The sequence below is a fragment of the Anastrepha obliqua genome, chromosome 1, assembly GCF_027943255.1.
Source record: "Anastrepha obliqua isolate idAnaObli1 chromosome 1, idAnaObli1_1.0, whole genome shotgun sequence".
Lineage (NCBI taxonomy): Eukaryota > Metazoa > Arthropoda > Insecta > Diptera > Tephritidae > Anastrepha > Anastrepha obliqua.
In genome coordinates, this window is record NC_072892.1 from 184789399 (window position 1) to 184810356 (window position 20958).

Consider the following 20958-nt stretch of genomic DNA (forward strand, 5'->3'; position numbering starts at 1 on the left):
ATATACATATTGGTGCAAACAGTTAATTGACAAAGATTTACTGGCAGTGACCATCATCCAATTTTAATTAAGACATTTGAAGCCAAAGAAGGAGGCATTTTAAGTGTAAATTTAAAACTAATTCAGCAAATTTTCGTCCTTTAATAAAATTCTCAGATTTCTTTGATAACTCAATCAAGGAAAATCGTATTGCCGTGATTGCATTAACGAGAGTGATAAAAGTCTGAAGTAAGAAACAGAAAAAGAAGCGGCCGTCCTCGCATGGCTCGAACCAGTGCAGCCATAAAAGCCGCTCGAGAAAAAATTCCATGGAAACCGTGCGTGCTACAACAGCTAAATGAACTAATCGTTTGAAGGCTTGTGTAAAAGCAAATGGTGACCATTTCGAATAAAAACTATAATTTGTTTTTTTTTTGTTTTTAATATTTGCATAATTAAATAAAACTATTTAAAAAAATTATTATATTATAATTTAATATCTATAACGGACCAAACTTGTAATAGAACTTATGGCAGGACTAAGTATACAGCAAAAACTTATTTTCTTATAGCACAGGCAAGTATAAACCATGTTAGTTTAAACTTTCGAATACCATATACCGGAAGTTAGTTACTAAATATATTTACGTTTTATATACATACATATATGCTTATCACATTTCTAATAAATTCACGTTTAATATGCATCCGAACAGGATATAAGGACTACTGAATATCTGACCAAACCACGTGATAACGCGTCACCCGCTTGATTGAAATAATGAAATTAGCAGCATTTAGATGACGTCAGAAGCCGATTATCGATGATTATTGTTACATTTGAACATTTGGATTCTACTTTGTACTTGTAGTAAATTCATTTTTTTATTTCTTACAGTAATGCGGAACAATCCTACTCCTAGCCTTTTCCCTTTGCACCTACCCCGTGGAAACAGCATGTTTCTTGGGCCTAGCCTTAGATGGTGTTGACGACCGGTGACTCCGCCCATAAACTGCTACAACAATAACAGCCGCGGAACAGTGAACACATGCGCTACGAAGGTCGACTAGTCCTATAACTTTCCACTCACTAAAATACACTACAGTTAAAAGACATACGGGGATTGCTAATGGCGTACGAGTACTACTGAAATATTGCGAACTCGATGTTACGCATTAGAATTAATTGAGTGATACGTTTGTAGCATCGACTTGGAAACAATTTTATAAACACGTTATTAGGCCCAGCGATTTTTTTGCAAAATAATATATTTTAAAATATTTAAATAATGCATTAAATTAATTAAAAACAAAAAATCTAAAAATAGTGGTTAGTAGTGATTACTTTATATACTCTAAGGAATTGTGGAACGTAGTCTTAAAGAACTGATAGTTGCAGATAAATTTTGTAGTTGTTGCAACAGCTAAAACGTATGTGCATACATTGTGTGAATTCCGGCGCAGTAGCACACCCTAGTATTTGCAGCTTTCGAAGTTTTTCAGATTATATTGGCTTAATTCCATTCGTTTCCCTGCAATGTTTACATGTACAGGGGTTTATTTTCCGACAGATAAATCATCGACAAAAATAGGAATGAGAAGAAAACGATTATTTCATATGTTTTGTAGACCGTCTTCAAGTAAGTATTTGCCTCAAGTTTATGTTAACAAAATATACGAGGTATGTTCAAAAACTAAGATGAATTTTTCAATTTCCCGAGCTACGTACATTTTATTTTCGATTTTTTTTATTTTGGCATACTCGTCTCGAAAATATGTTCACGGTTTTAGCAATAAAGCATATTGAGTTTGTTTGTGGGAGACATAAATAAGAAAAGAGTTTTGCGTGTTCGGCGTATTTTTTTTTTTTTTTTAAACTGATCAAAGAAATTTCATCAAAATTTTGTGTAAAAACTGGAATTAAAAATGGAATACAAGCTTTTCACAGACGGTCAAGCAGATTTAAATGACGACGCTCGCTCTGGACATCCCAGCATAGCAACAACCGATGAAAATGTTGAGAAAGTGAAAATTGTTCTGAAGAATCGTCGAATCACAATTAGAGAAGTTGCTGAAGATGTCGGCATATCGGTTGGCTCATGCCATGTAATCTTTTCGGAAATTTTGTGCATGAAGCGTGTGGCAGCGAAGTTTGTTCCAAAATTGCTGAATTTTGACTAAAAACAACGTCGCATAAGCATCGCTCAGGAATTGTTGAATGACGTAAACAATGATCCAGATTTGCTTAAAAGGGTCATAACTGGTGACGAGTCATGGGTATATGGTCATGACATCAAACCAAAGCCCAATCGTCCCAATGGAAGAGTCCAAGAGAGCAAAGATCAAGTTCGAGAAATCTCAATTGCAATTACCATGGCGTAGTGCATCAGGAGTTCTTATCACAAGGTCGTACGGTAAATAAGTATTATCTTTAAGTTATGCACCGTTTGCGTGAAGCAATACGAAAAAAACTCCCGGGGTTGTGGAAAGAATTCATGGCTTTTGCATCATGATGATTGCTTTTGAGAGTTTATTTGGCCAAAAACAACACTGTTATCATGTCTCAGCCACCGTATTCGCCAGATTTGGCCCCCTGCGTCTTTTTTCTGTTGCCAAGATTGAAGAGACCCATGAAAGGACGGCGTTTTGCGACGATTGAGCAGATAAAAACCGAATCGCTAAGAGAGCTCAAGGACATACCAAAAAGTTCATATCAGAACTGCTTCGTAAGAAAGTAGTCCCCTTTGAAGGAGATAAAATAGAAATTGATGAATAAATAAATATTTTTTGAGAAAAATTAAAATTCACCTTATTTTTTGAACACACCCCGTATAAAAAGGAATCGGACATTTCCACAATCATTTGTAGCAGATCTAATTGGGTTTTGGAGAAGTTTTCTTACAAGTTCACTAATTTTAATTTTGAGGAGTGAGCAGTATTAACCACAAATCCTGAAAAGGTTTGGTTTGGAGTTCCAGCTCCCGAAATATGTTTTATTTTTGAGAACCCAAGGCTTTACCTCACTCTTAATCCAGTTCCATACGATTTTGGATCTTTGAAGTAGTAATCAACAGATCTGAAAAAATTTTTGCAAACATTAACTCTGTACATTTCAATGACCAACTCAGAGCACATGCAATTACTTTGGCAACTGCGAAAGCACCGTTAAGAGTTAAAAAAAATTTTCACAATATTTCCGAGCAATGCTAGAGTGACAACAATGGGCATACATGTATAACCAGGAATGTACACAAACATTTATATTCATACATATCTATGCAGGTTTTACATGCTATTCCCACATATGTATGTATGTGTTACTATGTAGCTATGAACACATATGCGGGGGTGTATAAGGGTGATTGATCGTTCATACTTTTTTTTATTCGTTCACTGAACAACTGCATCACTTACCTTTAGTGGTCTTAAATCCTTGTTTAATAGCCCGGGTCGTTCTCACAGCCGCCCTGTATATGCGCCAATAAAAAAAGAGCATCACAAGCATTGGAATATAGAAGGATCCCAGTGCCGAATAAACTACATAACCGCGATCATTGGTCAATTCACACTTCGTGGAACACAATGACTTTCCATAGAAAAGTTTTGCAGGTTCTGTTCTATCAATGAATTCCCCACTTTCCAGAGATACATAGGCGGCATCAGGATAATTGAAGCCGTCCGTTACTGCCATCGCTATTGCTGGTGTTATACCCGTTAAGAAAAGTGACTGGTTAGTCTGATATGGTTGTGGGTGTTGCACATGTCCAAAATCCAATTTGTGTTCCATCGATGCTGAAGTTGTGGAATAGAAAAGCGTATAATTTCCCCGCCTGTAGATTGGCTGAATTGTTGGCTGGTGTAATAGAGGGAGGCAAATGAGAATGAGAAAGATGTTATTCTTAAAAGCTCTAAAGCGTTAAACGCAGACAAAGCAGGGAGCTTTATTATATATTAATTTGAATTTAATTTATTTATTTATTTATAAGTATGTACATATGTATTTACAAATTGGTAACATGTTTTCAAAATCTAAATAGCCGCAAAGTCTATTCAATTCTTATTCTTCAATCGTGTGTCTTGAGTTCATCACCTAAATAATTTTATAATTTTTTTGATGATTGGGAAAATATTCAGTTCAGACAAAATAGTAATTTTAAAATTTTCATGGTAATAAGGAAAATATTCAGTTTAGAAAAAAAGGGTTGCTATGTTTCTTGCACAGTTAGTGAAAAGAGTCTTAGCTTATATAATTTTTAAAAGATACATTAAGGTACTGGTACTCGCATTTCAACAAAAACATGGTTTTCTGCACACTAAAAATCAAAAATCATTGTGACACTGCATTGTAGAAATTATACTGAGAAAAAATTTTCGTATGCAGAAATGCACCGGTGGGCTAATAACATCTGCAATATATTCCTCGTTTAGATGAATATTCTGAAAATAAATACAGAACAATTGCACTCCAGGAGAACGTTGTTAATTACTGGAGGGAGACCTCTGTGGAAAGACTTGCAGAAGTACATTTTGCCTTCTCCCTAATTATTTTGAAGGAATTGCCGAGCATTACTACCAGAACAAATGTTCCACTGACGTTAGTAATTAAACCCTCGTTAAGGTTCGCACACTGTGTTTTAAAATACGAAATGATAGTGTTATAAAGTTGATATAGTTTCAATAGAGCAATGCATTGAGAAAAGAGAGAGGGGTAAAATTAAGAGTGTTTTTATGCGAATAAGTGGCAGTGGTAGATTTGACAATATTAGATGGTCCGCCGGTTCATTTTTATTACCTGAATAATGGACTTAAAGTTTTAAGACATAGGCATTATTAATAATTTCACAAAATATTCTTTATTTGTGTAATATGAAAAAAAAAATAAAAACACATTATATTTTTTATTTAGTTAATCATTTTTGTTTAAACCAATTCAAAGAGATATCCTTACAAAAATTCGAAGTTTTCTTATTGGTCATATTGAAACGATAATGAACCTAAAAATTATAATGCCTTCTTCTTGAAAAAAAACCCATAGGGATATCTCTATAGTTGTTTTTTTTTTATTAGTCAGCTTTCGCTCTATGAAGAACCCCACGATATCACCATACTCGTAGAGCGAAGGCTAACTCCATTATTTAATTGTATTGAAACACTTCTGCTATTGCTTAGTCTTGCAGCAATAAAAACTTTGTTTTTGAAAACATAATAACCTTCTTAAGATAGTCTTCCTACCGCCCTGTCTGTATTTTGTGTAATCCCAACAAAATTAAACAAACATCCGCTGTTTCATTGCATTACTCTTTCATTAGATTATACCTATTAATATTTAGATTATATACATACATATGATAATTTCAGGATGCAGGTACTTGTAAAAGGTGATAAAATCAATTTTCGCCTACGCGATTAATATTCAAAATGTTTTTGAACTGCTTAGCTTAGTACCCTGAGCACTCGTTTGCTATAAAAGTACATGAACAAATAATAATAAACATATGATAATTTCAGGATGCAGGTACTTGTAAAAGGTGATAAAATCAATTTTCGCCTACGCGATTAATATTCAAAATGTTTTTGAACTGCTTAGCTTAGTACCCTGAGCACTCGTGTGCTATAAAAGTACATGAACAAATAAATTATATAATTTCCTTTTATATAATTTCACAATTAATTAATTCTTCTTCTTCTTAATTGGCGCGATAACCACTTACGCCATTTTGGCCGAGCTTCACAAAGCGTGCCAGTCGTTTCTTTCTCGTGCTAACCAGCTCTAATTGGACACACCAAGTGAAGTCAAGCCCTTCTCCACCTGATCTTTCCAACGCAGAGTGTTAGTTTTGTTCGTCGAGAGAGGACTTTACTACTCAATTGCCTACTTAGTCCAAAGTAGCACTTGTTGGCAAAAGAGATTCTGCGTTGGATTTTAAGTCTGACATTGTTATCGGTGTTAATACACGAAGTCTTTTACAATCTCGAAATTATAACTGTCAACAGTGACGTGGATGCCGAAACGCGAGTGCGCCGACTGTTTGTTTGATGACCGGAGGTACTTCGTTTTGTCCTCGTTCACCACCAGACCCATTCGCTTTGCCTCTTTATCCAGTTTGGAGAAGGCAGAACTAACAGCGCAGTTGTTAAGGCCGATGATGTCAATATCATCGGCATATGCCAACAATTGTACGCTCTTATAACAAATTGTGCCTGAGCGATTAAGTTCTGCTGCTCGTACGATCCTCTCCAACATCATGTTAAAGAAGTCACACGACAGCGAGTCACCCTGTCTGAAACCTCGCTTGATATCAAACGGCTCAGAGAGGTCCTTCCCAATTCTGACGGCGCTGCTCGTATTGAGCAACGTCATCCTGCATAGCAGTATTAGTTTTGCGGGGATATCAAATTCAGGCATCGCGGCTATAGGTAACTCTTTTTTGTACAGTCGAATGCAACTTTGAAGTCGACGAAAATATGATGTGTATCGATTCTCCTTCCATGGGTATTTTCCAAGATTTGGCGTATTGTGAATATTTGGTCGATGGTAAACTTTCCAGGTCTAAAGCCACACTGATAAGGTCCACCCAGTTGGTTGACGATGGGCTTCAGCATTTTACATAATACGCTCGCTAGAACCTTATAAGTGATATTTAGAAGACTAATCCCGCGATAACTGGCACAGGATCACCCTTCTTATGGATTGAGCAGAGCACATTTAAATTCCAATCGGCAGGCATGCTTTCATCCGACCATATTTTGCATAGAAGCTGATGCATGTAAGTAGTAAGCCGCCGAACTTTTTCGGAGAATTTTCGGGCGTTGTTCCTGTTGGCCAGCATCTCAAGCTCCTCGCACTCACGTATTTCGGCCTCTCGTTTCTTCTTTCGTATAATACGTCTCTCTTCCTTTTTTCACTCTCTGTAGCGATACCACATGCCTCACGTTGCGCCCGATCGCAGCGTGGCGTGGCAATTAATTAAAAAATGAAAGTAAAATCCTTCTGCAGTTAGTACACTTTTTCACGTATGAATTAATCATGTCCGCGCACATGAACCCAAGGTTATTATAATTTTTTCACAAAACGGCTGTACTCGTAGGTAACAACAAAAAGGAATCATCGTGCTCAAGCCAACTTAGGGTGTTCAGCGATGAGGACCATTTTCGTCTTAATGGCTACGAGGCTGGAGGAATCATCCGCTCATATTTCTTCAAAGACAAGGCTGGCGCCAAAGAAACAGTAAATGACAAACGCCAACACGCTATGATAAACAACTTTTAGATGTCGAAAATTGAAGCTCGTGATCTCCCCAACATTTGGTTCCAACGAGACTCAGCCGGCGCTACTTGCCATACAGCCCTTAAAACAATGGATTTACCGCGTCGTCGTTCCGGTGATTAGTTAATCTCTCGTCCCGGACCAGAGGATTGGCCACCAAGAGCTTGTAATATCACACATTTAGACTTTTATTTGTGAGGGTATGTGCAGTTTAAATGCTTTGAACATAAGCCAACTTCGATCAGATCATTGGAAGCCAACATTATTCAAGTTATTCAGGTGATACCGACCGAAGTCCTCATCTCTTCCTTTATTTTACAATGTTAGGAATATTTCCCCGTTTTTAATAAAATTATATCCATCGACACGAATACATTTTACAAGAATACATGGGCATGTGTATTTATTTAATGCATAGACTTAACCATTACCATTCCGAAGCGCACAAATGTTTAATAGTTGAAAGTTTAAAAGAATGATCAAATTCGATATATAAAAGTGTAAGATGTATGTTAAAGATTTCAAAATAAGATGACTCGGCTTAAACGATTTCTTAGCGTCTGATCAGAGCAACTCATAGAAAAAGAACACTGCTTCGACTTGTTACCTTCTCGGCTACTTTACAACTTAACTCTTTTGACTTTCGACAACCTCGGAGACTTGACTAATTGACTTTCGACAATTTCGATAAGTCCATTACTTCGTTGGGATGATTGAAAGACTGCTGACTATTTAACGACGAATATTGTTGCCACCTTTTAGTACTCGGTCATCCTGATCATGATCTGACCCAGATGATAAAATCTCAGCGTCTTCTAAGTACTTCAATGGTTGTAATGTTATAGACGTTTGGCGGAGCCACTCAAATCTGCTTCCTTTTCAACCTCGTATCTGCCATTCTGTTTTACTTCCACAATTTTATACGGTCCTATAAGTTTTCTACTCAATTTCTTTCCTCCCACGAATTTAGTCTATCTAATCGCTTCTTTCGCTTTCATCCTTACTTTTTCCGCTTATGTGTGAAAACTGTAAACATTTCTTCTTCAATCGTTTTTACCACGTTCGGCTGCATCGCTTTACATTTTTACTCCAAAAAGTACCTTCAGGAACGGTGTGTACTTAGTTGTCTAATGGACGTGTGCGTTAATTGCCTTCTGCACCTGTACTATGTGCTTCTAACACTGCTTGGTTCCGTTGCTGACAGCTTGGATAAAACTGAGAGGAGAACTCGATTTACTCTCTAGATTTGTATTACCGACTATGCGCTTTATTCATAATTCCCTTCTCTATTCTCTTTGGAACTGCTAAAACAAGGCACCTAAGTTGGTAAATCCATTAATCTTTAATAACGAAATTTTCATAGGCTTTATCTTTGAGAGTTTCTGCTTCAGCTTTCAAAAGTTCATGGTTTTTAGGCTATTACTAGCCTTGCTGGGATTTCAGATGCAATAGCAAAAACTGGATAGTGACTTAGCGAGTCCACGTGTTTCATCATGTTCCAGTTCGGTGTTCGGTTTTAAATCGTATAAATATGTACATTAACCATTGAGCAATTTCGAGTGGAACTGTCGTCTGCTTGAACGCTGAGCAATAACAACAATAATAATGACTAAAACGAACTCAATACCTGAGAAGTAGTGCCACAGTCTTTGTGGTGCTAAATAAGCAGCTTTCACTTCTAAAATATAGTCGCGTAACTTTTCTTCGTGTGTATAATACACTGAATGCCACTTACCATCATGAAGTAAGCAAGCTAGGATAACTTGATCCCTAAGCCATACAATTGTATGGTACATGCTGTAAAACCTTTTGCACATTTGTTTGACATGGTCCTGCTGCTTGCCCAAACACAACTATATACAACTGTATGTCGTCCACTTAAAACTCCATTATACCCTCGTTGCGTAAATTCTGAAAGATTATGTTAAGAAAGCGCACCAAAACGGCTGAACTTTCGATAATCAAAATACATTCAGAATGTGCAACCTTTTTTTGCCAATAACACACATAACATCGGAGGCAGACTCACGAATAACACCCTCTTGTAACCAATCTTCAATTTGTGCCTTAACTAACATTTGTAAAAATATTATACAAGTACGTCTCTGGCGTACTTTGCTTACGCCTTAAAAACTAAACGTATTAAATGTTGTTTGTTTGTGTATTTAAGGTCAGTCTATATACAACTTTGGTGTTGGCATCGCTTCGACTACTGACCATGAATAGATGCATTTATATAGCAAAAGTGTAGCAACGTCAACCCCAAAGAAAGGCGTAAAGATAGGAAACTCTCATATTTTCGTGTGCGTCGACAATCATCAGATGTAAAGAATAATATTCTGAGCCCGAGTTAAATTGAAATAAGTATAAATTTATCAAATGTAGTTATGTATTATTGTAAATAATAAATTTCACTAACTCTATTATACATAATTTAATAATTTTCAGCGCAAAGCTTTTGTTGTCAAAGCACTCGAGTTTCCCGCGTTAAAACAAAGCTCCTGGCGTTCGCTGCGCTGATGCGAAAGTTGTATGTAGACCGGCCTTTAAAAAATAAAAATAAAATAATAATAAGGTCAATGTACAAGGTGAAGTCCAAAATAAACAAGACTGGCGTCATAAAAATGTTTTTGCTGGTGCCATATTTTTAATGAGTTAGTGCGTTGGAAGTTACATCAATAGCTGGCATCCAATGAAAGATTGATATTCGGTTCAGTGGAAGCGAAGTTATTGTGCCGGTTTACACACGGAGACATCTGGAAAGGAGACACTGGAAATTCTCTTTTCATGTTTCATTCCCGGTCTGGTTCGGATATATTCTACAGCCTGGTAACATGTAAAGCGGAGAACGTTCGTCAACAGTTTCAAATTCCCTTCTCTCTTCCGCCGCAGTCCTTCTCCACCGAACAAAATGTTTCCCTTCCATTTAAAATTGATAAATCGTTTACCGAAACATTTGAATTGATGAAAAAAGTTTATGGCGATGATTTTCTATCTCGTGCCGAGTTCATGAGTGGTTTACACGTTTCAGAGATGGTTGTGAGGACATAAATGACAATGAACATACGGGCCGCCCAAAATCAGTAATCATCTAAAGCTCCATCGAAAATTTATCATCGTTGAAATTCATGGAATCGGAGTTGAATATCTCCAAAACATCGATTTATCGCATTTTAACTGATAATTTGGGCTTACGAAAGGTCGGTGCACGTTTCACTCCGCACAAGTTAACTGAGGACTAAACTATCAATCACTCAACGTATTCGCCTTATATGGCTCCCTGTGTCTTCTGCCTTTTCGGAAAATTGTATTTGGCCATGAGAGGAAAACGTTTTGCGCCCGTAGAGACCATCCAAAAGGCTTGTACCGACATCCAGAAGGACATTCCGGTCAATGACCTGAAACACTATTTCGAAAAGCTATTAAATTGCTCAAAACAGTGTATTGAGACCAGAGGGGACTATTTGGAATAAATAAACTCGAAGTTATCAGAACAAAGCTCCTGTCGTTTTTATTTTAGCTCAGTCTTGTTTATTTTGGACTTCACCTTGTATGTGTCGCATTTATTACCCCAGGCGGTGCTCATATTATACCATATATGCGCATATACGAGTACACAGAGACCATCCAAAAGGCTTGTACCGACATCCAGAAGGACATTCCGGTCAATGACCTGAAACACTATTTCGAAAAGCTATTAAATTGCTCAAAACAGTGTATTGAGACCAGAGGGGACTATTTGGAATAAATAAACTCGAAGTTATCAGAACAAAGCTCCTGTCGTTTTTATTTTAGCTCAGTCTTGTTTATTTTGGACTTCACCTTGTATGTGTCGCATTTATTACCCCAGGCGGTGCTCATATTATACCATATATGCGCATATACGAGTACACAACTAAAACTGATAAATAAATCGGTTCTTCCTTAAAGGAGGATGTGCGTGTTGTGTAAGTTCGTGAAAATATCGAAGCAATACAGTAAACAAATAAAGTAAAATGACTAACTGAGCTTTATTTTTCTAGCGTTAAAAGCATCTCTTAGGTGCAGGCAGTATGTCCTGGATTACAAGCGGGAAATGCTTATATTAAAATCTTTACTTAGGAAAATAGTCTCGAAGCAGCTGACGTGAAAATGAGACTGATAATGTGCCTAACTGTACTAACATCGAATTACCAACATCCCAATTACTAACAATGTCACGTGAAGTCGCACCGTCGCCAGAACTACAGTTACCGATAGTGACTAATGCCAATTCGGTACCGCCAACCTCATTAGTTGACAGCCGTCAATCACCCTTTTATTTTGCAACATCCACTCCTACCGCAAATGTTCAGTGTATCACTTCGAAGAGCGTACCAGTGCCACACAACGTTTGTGCCTATTCAGAAATTCAGAAGACTGGCCGATATTATGCATTGCTTTTTCAGAATCCAGTATAGGTATAGCGCAATTAAAAATAACCAACGGTTACATAAGTGCATGAAGGGCGAAGCTCGGGAGACCATCAAATTGAGGTGTGAGCAAACAGTTGATTCGTTGTCAGTTGGCTCAAATAAGGGAAATCACCCCTATCCGCGAGAATGGATTGACGAGGTTAATGCCGTTCGCCTCAAATGCGAACAATCTACATCTATACTATCTACACTATAAAGGTGAATGTTTGTACGTTGTCCGCGCATCACTACGAAACGACAACACCAAATGACGTAAAAAATTTTATACATTCATATTTTCACCCAATGAGGGTTATAGGCATGTTTTTATGATGGAACTCCCTTCCCACAGCCGCCAGGCCGCGCCACCAATCTCATTCGTCATTAATAATCGAATATTTGCTTAAATTTAATCTAAAAAATCGTAGTTTTTCCTATTTCCCACTATTTATAGCACACTCTAGACTTCATAATCCGCATAAGCTGTTCAACTATGACCCAAATGCAAAGTTCAAAAACGGTTTGAGAAAGAAAATTAATAAAAATAATTTTACTTGATATTTTTCTGATTGGTTGTTTTGATTTTATTCAACGAGGCTTGGCAACGGATGCCGGGTATTGTAATATTAGGGTTATTAATAAAAAATTATTTTCTATGAAATTATTGTTTGTAATTCTTTTATATACATATCCTGAATCCCTCAAGACTACTCCTACGCGAGCGGAGCCGCGGGTTAAATCTTAGTTTTTCCTATTTCCCACTATTTATAGCACACTCTAGACTTCATAATCCGCATAAGCTGTTCAACTATGACCCAAATGCAAAGTTCAAAAACGGTTTGAGATAGAAAATTAATAAAAATAATTTTACTTGATATTTTTCTGATTGGTGGTTTTGATTTTATTCAACGAGGCATAGCAACGGATGCCGGGTATTGTAATATTATGGTTATTAATAAAAAAATATTTTCTATGAAATTATTGTTTGTAATTCTTTTACATACATATCTTAAATCCCTCAAAACTACTCCTATGTGAGCGGGGCCGCGGGATAAAGCTAGTATATACATATTTTTACAATCAGCCAACGGAGGAAAACAGTATCTAGCTAACCGTAGGCTACTTGGTGAACTCATAATATAATTGCCGATGAGAAAACGAATTGAGATGGCAAGCTATGCAGCATCCATTCAGCCGTAAGCTATGATAAGGCAATTTAAACGCTTATCTCACCTCTTTGGTGTGTAATGTCGAGTCAGCACACGAATGATAGATTTCCTTGTCACCGGGTACTCGGCAGCAGAATTCTGCCCGCTCATTTCGCACGCACTCACACACTTGTCCAATCATTATTCAGACGGCAACGAAGTAACATGGGCGTAGATTGAGTTGATTTTTTTCGTATATCACCATTGCAATATCAGTTTTTGTAACAAACAGTATCGAGACCCCGGTTCGTCAGCCAATCAGATGATTCTTGCAAATTCGCTGAGCGCCAGTTAACTACACGTTCTGAATTTTTTTACCATGGAGTCACCACGATACCCCAAAAGCCGTATCATATTGCATGTCGCCGAGTCACAACTCCTCCCGAGATGATAGGATCTCATAGTTCATCAATATCATAGTGCCGAAGAGATGGACCGAAGCAAATAAACCTCACATGTGATTTTCATACCTCAACGCCGAACATGTAACCCGTAGCTGTTAACAGTGGAAGCCATGCGTCACAGAAGGGTGAAGAAAAATGTAGACCTAAGTAAGTCAATACAAACGTACTCACACATCAATCCAAAGCTGTTGATCAGGCTGGATCAACGTCAAGTTTATCATCGTCCAGTGTGAAAATGAATCCGCAGCGGGGTCCGAGTTCGGATGGGTGGCGTATAGTCCAACTATCACCGAACCACAGTCTTTGGTACTATTCTTGCTCGTGAATAGTGAAAGTGACCAGTCATTGCACAATTTGGTAGCTGTCTTTTTCGACGTCGAAAGGTTTGCTGTTAGACCATCACCTCCCGTCCAATGCTAGGTTAAATTTCTACTAAGATTTCTAAGATTTCAGATGAGCCACTTGTGGCTTTTGCGGTGAGCTTCCTTATAGTTATCTTAAGGCTCTGAGTAATAACATTTGGCGCTGCTTGTTCGCCATTCGCAGCGAACTACATTAAAACGATTATCGAGCGATTATAGAGCATCGCAATGGCAACGACGACGTAGGCGGTGCGGTAAAGTCCATATTAGAATACCTCTATATGGACAACATGTTTGACAACTTTGGGACTGCAGAAGATTCCCTCACCGTTTCCCTTTATACATTCAAACGCTGGGCTCGAACGAAGTAAGGAGGGCCCGTTGGGGGAAAAGGTTCTCAGTTTATTTTAGCAACGTGCAACCGACTGCTTTGGGTTTAAGCTAAAACTTAATAACGTAGATGCATTAGTTATAAATGTGTCAAGGATTTCAACCAAAAGGGAGCTCCTCAGTATCCCAATGTCGATTTTCGACCCCTTAGGATTTTTATGTAATTTTGAGTATGCGTGAAGTGTGGAAGCGCAGTAGCTGTTGGAATGTATCGTGACCGATAGAGGTTAATGATGCATGGGAGAAGTTGCGGAATCAACTGGTCCCAGCCCTAAATAAATTTTAAAATAAGTGCACGCGATTGAAGACTGAAGAATTCACGCACACTAAATATATTAAAATTATTCACTTATCTTATTCGGGCCGGTTTAGGTTCCTTGCAGCGGTGAACATTGGATCATCCATTCTTTGGAGTAAATATGTTGGAAAGAATTGGGTGGTACTTGCGCTCAGTTTTCAATTAAACGCACGTTTGTATGAAACTAAAATTGATCATGTTTCTATCCTAATTATATTCGCTTTTGCGCCATAGGAGAACTAAAGTTTTATAAAATATTTTTGATATCTAATTTATTTGAGCGATTAAAACAACACCAAAACAAGCAGTGGAAATGAAAGAATGAAATTGAATGTTTAGCAAACATCAAAAATGCTAAAAGTACCTTTCAGCAGTTCTACCTTACAAGAATGATTACCAGATTTGCACATCCCAATGAAAAATTGTGAGAGTAACTTTGCTGTTACGTCTCAGGGATTTGACAAAACAATTATTTTTGATTTCTAATTTATTTGAGTGATTAAAACAACACCAAAACAAGCAGTGGAAATGAAAGAATGAAATTGAATGTTTAGCAAACATCAAAACTGCTAAAAGTACCTTTCAGCAGTTCTACCTTACAAGAATGATTACCAGATTTGCACATCCCAATGAAAAATTGTGAGAGTAACTTTGCTGTTACGTCTCAGGGATTTGACAAAACAATTATGCCAACTCATTTCACATGTGTGCTTACGCTTTTCAAATCAGTCATTGTTCGGACAGTAAACAAACCTCTGCCGTACCCCGTTTTACGTCAGCAAATCAGCCGATTCCTTTAAAATCAGTGAGCTCCGATTAACGGTTTGATGTTGGTCACACCTTTGCATTATCTACATACATCGTGGTAAAATCTTTTTTTGTTTAGTTTAAAGAGAGTGGGGGAACCAATGATAGCGAAAATTTTACTCCTTTACCTGTTTACCTATTTCAGCCTTATAGCTCATACGGTTTATTAGCGCACACCACTGTGGTACGGCTAAACACCTTTGGATATATTTATTGTTCCTTATGGCTCGGTGAATTGCAAGGTATGCCTGTACTAGTCACGGAATGTACGCAATAAATTTAACACTTCATAAGCCTTTGGAAGAAGCAGTAATCTGTTCGGCAAATGAAATGATAAACAAAAACGCAACAGGCTACGGCGTCTTAATACGAGGGGTGCTCAAAAAATAAGGAGAATTTTAATTTTTCTCAAAAATATTTATTTATCAATTTCTATTTTATTTCTTTCACATATAATATACTTGTGCCAGCGTTTTTTCCAATCCTCGAAGCTATTCTGATATGCACTTTTTGTATGTCCTTGAGCCTGTCTGAGGGATTCGGTTTTTATCTACTCAATCATCCCTGTCCTTTCATGGGTCTCTTCAATCTTGGGAAACAGGATAAAGTCGCTCCGGGCCAAATCTGGTGCAAACGGTAGATGAGGCATGATAACGGTATTGTTTTTGGCCAGGTGCATTATCGTGATGCAAAAGTCATTATCGTGATGCACGCTTCATGCACAAAATTTCCGAAAAGATTGTATGGCATTAGCCAACCGATATGCCGACATCCTCATCCTTAGCAACTTCTCTAATTGTGATTCTACGATTCGCCATAACAATTTTCTTCACTTGCTCAACATTTTCATCGGTTGTTGATGTGCTGGGGTATCCAAAGCGAGCGTCGACATTCAGACTACTCTCACCGTATGCCACTGTCAACATTTCAATTGTTTTTGAACACTTACAGGGTCCGACACACGAAGTGTAACCAACGTCAGATCGCACGCGCAGTTGATGAACGGGCATTGGCTGTCTGTTAGTTGGCTAAATGACAGTCCAGGGTATTGTTTCCAAGTGCGCGGAATCATTTTGCTGAGAGTAAAGGCGAAAAAAGAAAATCAGTTATGGATTTCAAACGTAATAGTGTGATTGCATTATATTTAGCTGGAAAGTCACAACCAGCGATTGTTCGTAAACTCGAGCATTTATTTAGTTTAAAGTTTTTGTTTATCTCACCATTACTAGTTACAATGATACTGGTAGCATCGCGGAACGTCATGGAGGTGGTCATCAAAAAACTGCAACGCCACGAGAAATGGTTCAAAAAGTGAAGAAGCGACTTGCGAGAAATCCCCGACGAAGTGCCAATCAAATGGCGAAAGAACTGAAAATATCTGACCGTAGCATCCGCCATATACTGAAAAATGATCTCAAAGTCCCACCTTGCATGATCTCACACCAAAGCAGTAACAAATCAGACTTGAGGGAGCGAAGGAGTAGCTTCGCTTAGCCAAAAGCGGTCAATTTTTCAAAACGATAGGGTTTAGGATTCTGGACTCGCGAATCCGATGGTTATTCTCTTCTGCCATTTTGGAGAGCAAGATCCGAACTAAAAGTTTCACCAGTCTCACGACGCTGAAAACGCCATTGTCCGCGAGCGGGCCTAAATACCTGCAAGTCACATTCGGGCAGCTTGCGATTCGTTTCTGGACCGTCTGAAGGCCATAGTCAAAGCAAAAGGTGGTCATATCGCATAAAAGTAAATTGATTCTCAATTTTGTATTATTTTCACACATTTGTTACTTTTAATTGAATAAAAGTATATTAGTTTTCCAAACTAAATGTATGGCCTCTGTAATTGGTTACACTTCGAGTGCCGGAACCTGTAATTCAATTTTTTACACAAAATTTTATGTAACTTCTTTGATTCATTTTTTTCGATAAGTGAAAAACGCTGAACACGCAAAATACTTGTCTTATTTATGCCTCTCACAAACAAACTAAACATTCCATATTGCTGAAACCGTGGACATACATATCTTCGAGACGAGTGTACCAAATCAAAAAAAAATAATAATCAAAAATGGAATGTACGGGACCCGCGAAATTTGAAAATACTCATGTATTTTTTGAACACACCTTGTACTGTTACATGATGACTATAAAATAAAAAAAACCTTGAATTTATACTCAAAAGCTTGAAATTGTACAAGATATTTTCTTTAATGTAATACTACATGATGTTTGGCGAGTGTACATGTTCGTAATTACATTTGCAAGTGCACTTATGTATAGTCTTTGTCAGTGTTTTTCTTCGTAAGTTCTTCTATTCTTTCACACGTACCTTATGATCCTTCCAGCCAACTAGTGGCGGAAAACAGATAACAAATGATAGCACCCAAATTCCAGCAATAAGAGATTTGGCGCGCTTTGTCGACATTATACTTGGATAAGCAACAGGGCGCGTAACAGCGACATATCTATCCAAAGAGATTGCACACAAGTTCAATATCGATGCTGTGCACATCCACACATCAACGGCAAGCCATATGCTACACCACACATCGCCAAATATCCATACCTAAAAAATAAAAAAAGACAATTTATATATTACGACATTAAAATTTATATATTAAAACTTTGACCATAATCTACTTTCTCACTGTTTACTTTGAAATGTCAAAAAAAAAAAAAAGGTTTTTGTTAGAGGAAGTTGTTACACGAAAGGTATAAAACATAGCATCTGCCATGAGTTAAAGTGCACTGAGACATAGTGGAATTAGACCTTAAAAACCACGACTGCTACCAACTGAATATCGCTTTATCCTATTAACAATAGGGTATGTATTTATGTAAATTGTTGGTTATTAAAAACTCCTTATTTATAAGTGCAATGAATGGAAATTTGTACATATTAGGAAATAAAGTTTTTGACTTAGCAGTGTACCAAAAACTGCAATTTTTAGATTTTAACTCTATTTAAGAGGTTCGAGTGAATGTAGTATAAAACAGAGAGAAAATGGAAAACTTTCGAAATAGTCAAATGTCAATATATAAAATAACATTTTTGTCGTTCTCAACTCACCTTAAATACTTCCCACGTTGCTGAAAATGGCAGAACAGCCAAACCCACTAACAGATCTGCAACAGCTAAATTTACTATTAAATAATTCGTAACACTACGTAATTTATTTGAACAAAATACAGCGGCTATAACTAGAGAATTTCCAGATATCACCAATAAAATAATAAATAAAAGAATGGCTAACGAGATAACGTTTGCTGGATCAGTCCATTTTAATGATGTTACCAAATTATCACACTCTGTTTCGTTCATGACGGGATTTTTATATTTTTTGATGATGAATTTACTTATGATTTCAACACCTGAAAGGACAACAATAAGAGAAAAATCAGTTTTAGAAGGCAAATTTTATGCAGCAATTGCAGAAGTACATATACATACATGTCGGCTAATGGAACCTAACAAACAACCACGCTATATTTGATAAAGGGTAGAAATGCTGAGAAAAGGACACAAAAATTTGAAAGCCCTGGCGAAGGACAGAATAATTGCAACATTATTTCGAGAAAAGAAAGTGCATTGACCTCTATTTTTATTTTTATTTACAAATCTTCGATGCTTTTCACTCTTTTTCCACAGCAATCTGCGCATTATTGTATTATATCATTCTATGGAGGTTCACTTTAATGTCAATACATTTACAATTCAGGCATTTTAGTTGCCAACTATAATAGTATCCATCACTCAAGGTAAAGCAACTTACTTGTGCCCTTCACTTTGAAAGTGGTCGAAGCCACTACGTAAAAAACAAAAATGTTTATTATTCATTATTATTAACCTAATCTAACTATGTTTACTAAGAATTGTATATACATAGTTGTTGAATATGAAGCCGCGGACAGTGTTTTTCAACAAGTATAAAAATGGTATATGTTAAAAAAAGTAGCATAAGGAATCAAGAATAGACGCAAAGCGTTGACTGAATACCAACTGCCCAACTTCCCAGTGGGACTAAGATTTTAGTCGGCAGCGAATTGAAGAAGATGCACATGGAACAGCTCTTTCAAAACCACCCTCAACATAAAACATGCATATTTTTCCTGGGAGTTTTGCGTTCGATAGCTACTGACAAAGTAAGTACACCAGAAATCGTGGCAAATAATTCTGACAAAAATAAAATCCAATGGGGGTAATTCCCCAGTATTGACCGAGTTATTGATTTCTTGCTTGTTGTGCTTGTACAGTTGACCATAACATAATCGAGAGTGTGATGCAGATCTTCAGGTCAAATAAAGTATTATTGTATTTTTATAGAATCTAAAAGTGTACTCTACATATTTCTGGAATATTGCCTATATGATTCGAGTATAAAACGGCTGCATATAAATTAAATCAATTATGAGTAGAAACAATTTAAGAAACGATGAGGGGCAAACCGCTAAGAAGTTGAAGTACTTCAACTAACCATCAATTAACACGCGACATGATCAATGCGGCCACTTGCCAAATATTTATTCTTCATAAAATAATCTAGTTTATTGAAAGAAGGGAGGATGCAAGCAAACAATTTTCAGTTACTGGTCAAAATGCAAAGTTCATCTTTGAATTCTCCTAAATACTGACTTAATACCATTCAAAATAAATATTGCTAGTAATAGCTATTTTCTCAATTATAAATATTTATTGTAATTTTCAACTTATCTTATTTTTCGTTTTGTTTTCAAAATTTTCTTACATTTGCTGCATTTTTTAATTGATTACTGTACAGTTTTTTACAATTGATGGTGAATGAACAAAATGTCACTCCAAAACAAATTAAAATATTCGTTACTGGATTTAGCGGATATGTCGTTGTATTCGTTGTATTTATTTATAAACTTTTCTATCAGTTGTTGCTACATGTCCACGGTGGGTCTCAAACCCGGGCCCTTCCAAATGATAGTCATACCCAAACTCATTCATCTACATGTTATATAAATACATATGTATGTACATATACTCCATGTACATTTACGAAACTAAGTGTTTTTATTATATAATATTATATTTACTACATATAATACCGTGCGGCAAAATTATACTTTTTTTTTGTTATCCAGGAAAAAATGCATATGAATGCGATGTTATAGCGTATTATGGCGTACACTTTATTTCATAGAAGGGAAGTTCAACTGTTTTCGTTAAAACATCAAGATGAACGAAATTGAACTATGTATTACTACGTACATGTATAATGTTTATATACCTTTATAAACCTTTATATACCGTTATACTATTTAAAAAATTCATTAGAAAATTTCAAAGATATTTATGAATACATTTTTCAAAGGACATTATTATACTATACATACGTATACATATTTGTCCTGGCGAACAGTAAAACTAATGTTTTTTATACCTGAATATATACTCTTCCTTTGCATATGGCTGCATGCAAAGTCCAAGCCAAGCGGTACAACAAAAAAAATCAATTTACCAAACAAAAGCTGTCCTATAAATGAAAGTAAAAAAATTCATTCTGTTTATTACTGATTTCATTTGAGGGATCGTTTTGCATATGTATGTATGTATGAACGGGCATATAGGCATATATTCAGCATGATGGAAAGAATAATGAGGTGGCGCCTATCGTGGTCCCGTTACTTTGCGGTCAGCGAATTTGACAACTAGTTACGTGATTTTAGCTCCAGTATGGCCAGATTACCATTTTCGTAACTTGATTTATTTTTTTGTTATTTTTATTATTTTGTGTCTCGGAGTTTTAGTTCTTTCTTCATGACATTTTTCTAGTTGTTCTAATT

General features: G+C 36.7%; 1 protein-coding gene across 3 annotated transcripts in view; it reads right to left on the reverse strand.

Moving 5' to 3' along the window:
- LOC129244107 (octopamine receptor Oamb) overlaps nt 1–20958 on the reverse strand; it is a 64079-nt gene that overhangs the window by 27601 nt on the left and 15520 nt on the right. For all 3 annotated transcript variants that reach the window (XM_054881731.1, XM_054881737.1, XM_054881724.1), the window contains exons 2-4: nt 18218–18519; nt 17477–17713; nt 3394–3832 (exon numbers count right to left, since the gene is read on the reverse strand). In XM_054881731.1, coding sequence (XP_054737706.1) covers nt 3394–3832; nt 17477–17713; nt 18218–18469 — 928 coding nt within the window. In that variant the 5' untranslated portion in view covers nt 18470–18519. The remainder of the gene's footprint in view (nt 1–3393; nt 3833–17476; nt 17714–18217; nt 18520–20958) is intronic.